General features: G+C 35.8%; 1 protein-coding gene across 3 annotated transcripts in view; it reads right to left on the bottom strand.

Annotated features, from left to right (window-relative positions):
* Window positions 1-3,982: 3,982 nt before the first annotated feature.
* Window positions 3,983-10,246, bottom strand: part of LOC125667090 (coronin-7-like) — an 18,644-nt gene continuing 12,380 nt past the window's right edge. For all 3 annotated transcript variants that reach the window (XM_048900441.2, XM_048900440.2, XM_056154123.1), the window contains 9 exons: window positions 10,238-10,246; window positions 9,613-9,717; window positions 9,275-9,360; window positions 8,397-8,535; window positions 6,319-6,525; window positions 6,079-6,214; window positions 5,230-5,321; window positions 4,853-4,939; window positions 3,983-4,479 (listed from right to left, as the gene is read on the bottom strand). The exon at window positions 10,238-10,246 is cut by the window's right edge and continues 221 nt beyond it. In XM_048900441.2, coding sequence (XP_048756398.2) covers window positions 4,471-4,479; window positions 4,853-4,939; window positions 5,230-5,321; window positions 6,079-6,214; window positions 6,319-6,525; window positions 8,397-8,535; window positions 9,275-9,360; window positions 9,613-9,717; window positions 10,238-10,246 — 870 coding nt within the window. In that variant the 3' untranslated portion in view covers window positions 3,983-4,470. The remainder of the gene's footprint in view (window positions 4,480-4,852; window positions 4,940-5,229; window positions 5,322-6,078; window positions 6,215-6,318; window positions 6,526-8,396; window positions 8,536-9,274; window positions 9,361-9,612; window positions 9,718-10,237) is intronic.

Below are 10,246 nucleotides of genomic sequence, written 5' to 3'. Positions count from 1 at the left end.
AGCTTCACTGAAGGTCACTGGTAAGGTGCAACCTATATACAGGTGTGTTTTGATGTCCGGGAAGATTTCACCGTCTGTAATTCTAAACGTTGCCAGCAAACTGCCGGGTCTGTTCCCTTCTTTCATATTTCCACAAGCCCCCCTCCACTCTAACAGCACCAACAGAATGTACACTTTCCAAGTCCCCCCCCCCCAAAAAAAAACCCCCATCAGGCCATTTGCTAAGCGACTAACGTCAGAACCGTCCAGTTTAGCCATTTGATCTGGGACCAGTGATAAAACTGAATAACCGGAGCTATCATCTTTCTGGAACCTGCAACTTTAATTCTTGATATAAATAATAGCAATGTTGGCCTTGTAATAATCAGAAGGATCAGTGCTATCCATGTATTTGCCTCTAACACAATCTTGGGAACTTTACATCTATCTCAAACTCATCAGCGATCTTTTCGCTCTCCGTAAAAAAAACTTTCAAACTCAACGTCGATGTTTGTCCGCATATCTTTCACTGTCGCAGTACGCTGTTGCTTGGTAACATCTAAGTTTTTGAAACTTAGATGCGACTGGCTTTATTGTTTAAAAGAGAAATATGTCAATGTAGAAAAAATTCCTTGGACTGTGACTTCGTCTGAACATCTCATGCACAATTGTCCTATTTTTCAGAGATCATTGAGGCAGCACCGTCACAAACTAACTTGGCCTATAATATTGTCAACAGACAGATAATTTTCTTGCAAAATTTCGACAATTTAGGCAGACATTGCTGTTCAGGTGGTACGTTCTAAACGAACCAAGTAAAAAAAATAATTCCCAAATGATTGGCTTCGATGCTTTTTCATCAGGAACCCTCCAGCACAATGTCAAGACTTCCTTATCTGCAAATCTGTCGGCCACTTCATCAGCGATGGTTGAGGTAGAATATTTTGACCCATGACATTGATTATTTCATTTTGAATGCTTTTGCTGGTAAAGGTGGCATTTTCTGAGGATTCCTTTAGTTGCTGCACGAGCTGGTCATCATGACTTGCCAAAAGATTCATGATAACACGAACGTTACCTTTATTCAATACAGTGCTCGTTGAATCGTCTGTGTCCACGTACAGGAATATTAAAAGTTTGTTTCCCACGGAGGACACTCGTTTCCATTATCATTGACAACAGGCTCATGTTTCTGTCGTACATTTCCTGGTTTTGTTGACTGATTTTGTTCGGTAGAGTACTCTTTGGTTTTGCCAAACTTGTTTTAAGAGTCTGATACTCTATATATGCCGCCTTATGATAATCGGAACTCTCGTGTTTTGCCAGGGATCCATCCTTGCCTTCTGCTTTTTTGAAGCCGGTGAATGGTTTGGATACAAAATAGTCATAGCTTCTCATACTCACCTATGGAGAAAAGAACGCAGATTTTACACAGACCACCATGCAGTTTATGGCTGAATATGAGTCGTCTGTGTTTTTGCACCCCTGATGCATGGAAGTAAAGCTTTTTTCCCCTTTTATCTTTGCCAACAAAAACAGATCTGAGAACGCAAATTTAGCGATGATACTGTTTCAAGTGTAGTTTCTGCTAATTTTACCCTTTCTGATGATGGTAAAGAGGAAAGAGATATTCTGCCAGTAAACAATTCACCAAAGTCGAATCCCGGGAGTGGCTGTTTGTTTCTAGTCGATTCTTCTAGCAATCTTGTTCTTTCTTGAGCTTATCTGGGTCGTTACTGGGCACTGAGCAGGAAAGTCATCTGAGACTTTTTGTTTCGTTTTAAGGGAGGACTTTCTGAGGCGAACTCTTGAGAAGAATCGTCTTTCGTGTGACAAGATATGAAACGGTTGTCTCCCGTTGAATAAACATTATAAACATAGGAGGACTTTGTAGTGAAGGTTGGAAAAGAGGGCGTATTGTCTGATTCTGTATATCCCTGTTGATTGTCATATTGTGTATTGATGGAGATATTGTGATAATTGATCGAGGCAGATGCATAGATATGGATCAATGACGAATAGTAACCGTCTTTCACCGATCGTAATATCCCATTCTGCAGAGATTTGTCATGTCATCTGACACCCTAGCTTTGTCAGAAGGGGACGTCTCGAGAACATACTATAAATCTGTTCGGTTGGACGACATGTGGTTGTATGTATCTTGGCGGCGATAACTGTTAATGTTCCTCACTAATTCGACAATACAATGGACTCACCATTCGACATGTCCGCCTTGTGACTGAGTGAGCCAAACAGTGAATTGGAAATCGACCCACCCACCCCAAATAACCAGTCCCCATTCTCAATCATCTCAATGGGTGCAAGATTTTGATGCAATACGTCATTTGACATCAGTAATCTGGACTTTATCTCTTCCCCAAAAGACGGCTATGTGTTGGCGACTTCTCACTTATTGAAACCTTCAATTTTAGTGATTTCCAACCTTCTCCTGCGGCTTTAGAAAGAATTGAATGAGCCGATTCCCATCGTTTTATTTCATCCATTTGAATGTCGTGGCTTGGTCTGTTTGTAGCAGTAATTAAAGCTGTGTGGCAAAATCTGTCCAAATGAACTTAGCGTATTTATAAATACATGTATTAAAATAGGTGAAGCTCACAGCTGCAAAGCGACGTCTATTTTTCACTGGAAATTCACGTGCAGCAGTGAAACGGTGCACATATCTGTCTGATAAGCAACTACCAAGAATTATTGGTGTCACTGCTCAATGATCTCGAGTACCAAGTAAAGGTCAAAATTTGAAGCTCTTCCACCGGCACTGTCTCCATATGATCGAAATTTTCTTCGAGAGGGACATTAAACAACACACAATTAAATTGAAATTTATTATGGGACCTCATATTTAAATTACAATCATAGCCTCAAATATTGAAGCAAATACCTCTGTCGAGTATAAGATATCCCCTAGAATCATATTAACCTTGAATTTGGTCAATTGACCTTGACGAGTTATTACATACTATTTGACAAGAACACCTGCCTTTTGTATGGAGTTTCCAGGCAGCGGTGTTAATTGGAGTTTAACGTACGTCTCACTCGCTCGAGAATTTGTCACTCATGTGGAGATGGCACTGATGCCGCTTAGGGTTTCAAATGTTGACCTTTACTCGGCACTCGAGGCCATTGAGCAGTGAGGGTCCTTTTTAAAACATGCCGACTCCTACTGTAACACGAGACCTCGGTTTATACTGTTTCACCACGTACACTGATTTGAGTTGCGTTTCGTTCGACAGTAAATATGATTAACAAACGGATCACTTGAAACTCCTATTTTAAAGTATTAATTTTTTTATGATATATTATTTCATAATCATCGCAGAACATTAAATTGGGTTACTTTTCCTTACTCAGTAATTCTGAAATTAAGTATGAATATGCTAAAGGAAAACTAACACAATTTATCATTTGATCAACTCTACTAAACTATAATAAAATATCGATGGAGGGTCCTTAATTCTCTTATGCAAGAGTTTTTATGAAGTTGGCGAGCGAAAGCAATCCAGAAATATAAAACATGTCGGGTCCAGACCCCCGAGATTTTTCAGAGGTGGGGCCCCAAGGACTCATCCCCGTGATTTGTCAGAGATGGGTCCACTTCTTGACAAATCTTGGGGGGGGGGGGGGGTTTCCAGGTCCCCCCTTCTGTATCCGCGCATGTATGTACTATATGATGCAGGGACTGTAGGTGGTTTTAAAAATATGATGTTAAAATACCAGTAAAAGGAAGGCAGTTTGTTTGCGTCTTGTTTAAGGTATTAGTTCTGCAAGGGAAGGGGGGGGGGGGTCTAGTTAGACATAGTGAGATACTTGTATATCTGTGTGTTAGTAACATTACTTCACACATATATCATATAGTACATGTAGCTGACCTATGTCAATATATGACTGTAAAACATTTGGTGAATGTTTGATGAACTTTTCAAAAATGTATATTATCATTTTCATTATGAGTCACTTTTTCGAGGTTACACAACAAAGTCAAACACACTTTGCATATTATTTAATAAATTATAATATTTAGTCTAAGTTGATACAGTGAAACTTGGTTAATCCAGGATAAGCTTAGTACATGTACCAGAAAAAGATCTTTGGAGAATATCATAAAAACAAGAGTACATGTGTTTTTTATGGCAGAATTTAAAGTTTGGTGTTGAAATATGAATCATTTCAGAATACAAAACATCCTGATAAGACATGTTTTACTGTATGATTATTACTTCATAGCAGTAAATGATAGTAAATGTGCTAAGTTGACTTAGACAGACTATGTACAGAAAGCGTGTAAAATTCAAAAAACATATACATGTTTCCCCTTTTTTTTGGCACAGTGATAGAAATTGGAAGGTCTTTCTAAATGCATGCATTACAATATGGTTCAATGGAATGTGAATATATTGTGGTTAGTATGACAAAATAATGTATTAAAAAGTCTCCTTTCAAAGCTGTACACTAGCAGTCCTTTCATTCATGTCTTCAATCATCCTGGAAAGAAAAGTAGAGAAAATTGTTTTATATACCAATAATTGGATAATACACATGCTTTGCCCCACATTTGCCTATTTATCTTTAAACTTTTTACAACCTACAAGAAATAAAAATTACATGTACACTTCTGATAGCTTTGTTTTCATTATCATTTGAGTAAGTATTCCAATCAAAATATACAACTCTGTGACTGCTGAAAGTAACTGTGACTATGTAACAAAGTCCTTCCTATCTTAATTGATGCTACTAATGAGTAGTAGGATTAAGTACTAATACAGATCTCCAACATCATTTACACAAAGTGAAAGTAAAACTACCAGTTGAACATCAACCCCACCCTATAAAGAAAATGTGATCTACACAACCTTACCCACTCATCTTCATCCACTCCCTCAGCCAAATCCTGGGGGAGAGGGGCCTCTTGTTTGGTCAGTTTGTTAGTCATTGCACTCATCAACTGACATAATATGTATATGTAATCAATTCTAAAATTATCACTCATCGACTGACATTATATGTAATCAATTCTAAAATTATGACATACATAACACATGTTTTATCAGGACCAATAATGGTAGGTAAAAGAAGATTGTAATGTATCAATTCTCTTTATTACAGGAGATACACTGCTTAAAACTTAACTTTGTTGAATCTGATATGTTACTCCATCCACTCTTTATCAGAACAACACATATTTCCAAAATTATTAAAATTTGGAGAAATGAATTGGTTAACAGAGAGACATACCTCTTCCTTCTTTTGTTCATCTGTTTTGTACGTGTCCACATTGAAGCTCTCAAATTTCTTCACTTTCGGTGCTTCCTTTGGTGCTTTACTCACTGAAACAGCATTTTCTAAGATTAAGTCAATTTCTAATTTAAAAAAATAGAAGTAGTTTATTTTAAGTATTTAAAAATAAACATATGTTGATTGTTTTTAAGTATCTAAATGGAACAATGTTTTCAAATAAAAGGGTCATGTGAATAAAGTTGGATCACAAAGGACAATTTTTTATGATTTACAAACAACACAAACTTAAATAGCTTGGCTCCATCTCAAAATTTAAACTCCTATATAAATTTGGAGCATTTCAAAATTTTTCAAATATATCTGTCTTAATAATCTGGCATTTCTTTATAATTTACCATTCTTAACTGAACAGAAATTGTGACCACTTTAGTGCTGGATATGTGTTATGTACCTATCAATATTGTTATGAATAAAAGCTGTAAATGTGTATAATAACGCAATGGTGTAGGACATTAAAATATTACTTCTTTGTATTGGAAAAAATTGCAATTTTAGTGTTAATTCATTATAAAGAAAATTAACACTCCTGCTGGTCTCAAATACAAGGACTAAATATTCCACAGTTAACCAGAAAGGTGAAGAATTTTAAAACGACAAAGAATACATGCACAATTTAAATTTGCATGTATGGCATACTTCTACTTGACATATTTGTGATGTGTTTATTCCTCTACGAAAAACAGTATAAGCAGCCCCTTTAAAATTTACAAGATGATAAACTGGTTCCTAAACCTAATGAATCTAGAGCAAGTTTAACTGATTAAATACTTCTATACATATTCGTACATGGTATCAAGTCCTTGGGCTGCAGACTGAGGGTCCTTGGCTGTTTATTGCTCCCTGATAGCCATTCCTTATTGGTCATTGTGGGTTCCCATGTCACCCTGGTGTCAGGAAAGAGGTCATCTTGGAAAAATTCCATCTAAAAAGAGATGAAAGTACCCATAGTTTTAAAGAATCTAAATACAACAATCTGTGGACAATACACGGTAATATCCCCCCCCCACCCCCCTGTAGAATACCTACCCTCACTCTGGGTATAGTGAATGACACTGGTTCTACAGTGGTCTGGGTAAGTCTGTAGGCCTTGGCAAATTCAACTTCTTTTACATCACAAAGATATTTTGGCAGGAAAGCAAAACCCTGACTTGGAGATGAAAATTTGGTTGTTGCCAATGGAAACAAATATGGTTCTTCAGTTGCTACTTCATATGCATATAACTGTCCATTTCCCTGAAAGGAATTTAAAATAAATACAGTCCAAAAGTGTGTGGAATACAATGGAAAAAACTGATTTCCTGTATTTTACATCCAAGTGGCGATATTTTTACAATGCGTTTGATGATACAACAGAAAAAAGGTATGAGGACAATTTCCAGGACAGGAGTTGTCTACCCTGACAATATGCTGTTCCAACCAAAATATAGTTAAACTCTGGTATCTCAAAGTCGACAGGACCATGATATAAACTCTGAGATATACAGGGGGTTTGACATAGCGAGTGTTTTATTTTTTCTAATAATAAACTTAGATAAACTTTAATTATTACACATAGTCATGGTAGTGTATGAGCTTCTGTTTGCATGTCTTCTACTGTAAACATTTACTTTCATTTTTATGCCCCCATAATTGGAGATTGCATATATTACAGTGGAACCCCGTTATTACGTTCCCCCTTTAATACGTTAGTCCGCATATTACGTTGGAATTTCAAAGCACAAAACCATTTCTTAACAAACCTATATAAAATAGACCTCGTTATTACGTTGTCCTAAGATGCCGGGACTCGGTATTACGTTGTAAAAATTCCGACGAAAACGTAATAAACCCCTAATTATTCAATAGTGATTCTTAAAATAATAAGCCATTCACACCTTGACTGCCTGAGGCAGTCACCACGTAAATTTCCTGGTCTGTTTGGGGATTAGAGACGCTTGACTGATCACGCTTCGATAGATCTAGCGACATCAATACAGGTGAATACCCCGTATCGAAGCCAGTGATAAACAATTAAATAATGTTTATTTAGAAATTGTACTCTATGAAAGTTACTTCATTTTTCATATTTTGATAATCAAAGAAATAATTTCTCAACTACCTGCGTGTTCAGCATTGTGTGATTACCTTCGCTATTAAAACTCTATTTACGGACAGCTTTGGTACCAAACATGAAAGACAAGATTTATCGTAGCAATGTTAAAACCGCTTGGGTAACTTCTTGGACATAGGTGACTAAAGGAAGTGTTCAATTAAAAAATTGTCCGTAGTTTGGACATGCAGCTTAGGTGTTCGTAAATCTCGTCCATACATACACCGACCAAACTGTCTTGTGTTATCGGCCGATTCGTGCACGGCATTTACCTCTGTGAATATTCTAAAATCCCCTGATGCGCACGTGATTTTAGTGCCATCATTTAGCGTTGTAAATGAAATCTTCGTGCATCATTATATTTTTTTTTATGTGGATTGCGCTTAAATTGTTCTCTGTGTTTATCATTGGTGAGAAAAGTGTGTAAGTGTTGGGTATCGTGTGCGTTTTGTGTCTATAGTTTTGTTGTTTTTTGGATGGGATTTTTTTTTTATTGCGTTGTGTATTGTGTAATTCGCGAACTTAATAAAAACAATGTTTTGTTATTTTTTTTAATACGAATGTTGAATACGAACCGGAACGAGTTATTGAGAGAAAGTTACATGAACGCATTGTTTTAAAGTTGAACAAAATGGCGGTCCAAACGAATGCAGAAAAGCAACGTTTATCAAAACATCCTTATGAATCCTACACCAGAAATAAAGAAAAGGGATAAGAACATGAAGAATTACGGACATTAAAGATAAGATGTAAATAAAACAAAGTATCATAGTCTTTTAAACAAAGAAACAGTAAACATATATTCACACACCCCTTCACGGAGTACCAATGGACGATATACAATTTCCAAATGATATTTTTAATGGATTTCACTGGGAACGTTTATTACGTTGCCCCCGTTATTACGTTATTTTATCGTGACAAAATGGAAAACGTAATAACGGGGTTCCACTGTACATATAGGTAATCAAGAAGAACCTGATGCCAACTCCAAAAATCATGAGATTTGACTTACCCTTCCAGAGAGAAACACAGTTCTACTGTCCTCATCATAGTATGGTATGAGTATTGACGGGGCCTCATCTAATGTGTCTTCAAAAAGAGGCTGGCTGAGATCACCAGTGTCATAAAGGAAAACCATTCTCTTGCTTTGTCTGAAAGACAGAAAGTTCTCAGTGCACTGATGAAAATTAGGTAGAAAGTTTTCCAAAGTTTGTAATACTACTAAAGAATATTTCTTTTTGAGGTCCATGAAATGCTTGAAGAATATATTCCTGTGGTACTGAAAAAAAGAGCCAGGGAAAAATATGGCAAAAGAAATTATGAATGTTGGTTTAATGGGGCATGGACACAATTTGAGCTGAAAATTTTCAAATTTTAATTTTCCATTTCTAATGTTAAGAATGCTTAACTGAGGCATTTCTAATGGTCAGCAAAAATTTGAATGTCAGTTGTCATGTTACATGGGAAATAAAGAGCTCACAATTCTTTGTTACATAAACAAGGCTCGTGTAATGCTTCTGTTTACATAGGTTGAATAAACTAGTGAAGGTTTCATTTAAAGCAGATTTTTTTTTCAATTTACAACTTAATTATGAAACAATTAAATAGTTTCTAGTGTTTGGTACATTTCATTTTGTTTTAAACCTGCTATTTTCTATTAGCAGTCTATATGTAAACAAAAACAAGGCGCAAGCCTTGTTTACTCAACAAAGAATTGTGAGTGTTGTATCTCACTTATAACTCAACAACTGATATTCTTTTGGTTGACCATTAGAAATACTTTAGTTAGGCATTGTAAACAATAAATATGGGAAAATAAAATTTAAAAAATGTCCAGCTCAAATCGTATCTATGCCCCTTTAAAAATTAGCTTGGTATTTAAAAACTTACTTGTCAAATCCACTAACGAATAAGTAGTTCCCTTCCAATACAAAAACGGCTCTGGCTCCACGAGATCCATCTGGACCTGGGCCTTCCTGAAAATACACAGAAGGAAATTACGAAATTGTACATTGTTGCAATTTTCTAACAGATATTCCATATATCTACAAAATGAGACGTAACTACATTCTTTAGCCAAATGAAAACTTTTCCTTATATTTTATGCAAGAACATCCTTATCCTTAAATTTATTTCTGGTTCGGTTTTCTTGAAATAAAAGACAATCTAAGTCATAAAGGTTGTTGTTTAGGATTTATTCTGATAGAGAAGATTTAATTATTTCTTACCACCACAGGATTTGGGGATTTCCTAGGATTAAATATTCGAATTTTTCCATCTTTACATACTGTACACAAATACTTTCCATCTGGACTCCATGCAGCACAGAAAACCTGCAAGCACAAGGAATACAAAATTCTCAAACATTTGATGCATTTTATCCTTGAATAGCACTTTTTTTCTACAGTCAGTGTCTCTAATTCTAAGACTTCTTTGTTTCAATTACAATCTAATACATTGTGCAACTTAAAAATCACACACCAAAAAAAAAAGTTTTGCAAGCTTAGCAAATAAATTGCTTATTCCATCTGCCGGTATAAAACAGTTTAAATGCTATTACCTTCAGATGAATAGCTTTGAAAGTATTTACCAGGCACATGATCCTGCCTTACCTGACATCAGATGAAATCTACATAATACCTGCTGCATCATCATTAAAAAAATTACAGAAAGTGCAGAAATTAAGTTTAATTTATAGCTTATTCGGTATAATGAATACCATCTTACTGTCTGCAAGGACAATAGTAAGTTTATTGTCCCCTAAAAGACAGCAAGTATTTCCTGAACAAACTTATACCCTCTTAATTGTTTATCATCAATCCATTAAATTTAAAAACCTATAAAGCTATAAACCTGATCAGG

Source organism: Ostrea edulis, chromosome 2 (genome assembly GCF_947568905.1).
Source record: "Ostrea edulis chromosome 2, xbOstEdul1.1, whole genome shotgun sequence".
Lineage (NCBI taxonomy): Eukaryota > Metazoa > Mollusca > Bivalvia > Ostreida > Ostreidae > Ostrea > Ostrea edulis.
This window is presented reverse-complemented; position numbering and strand designations above follow the sequence as displayed.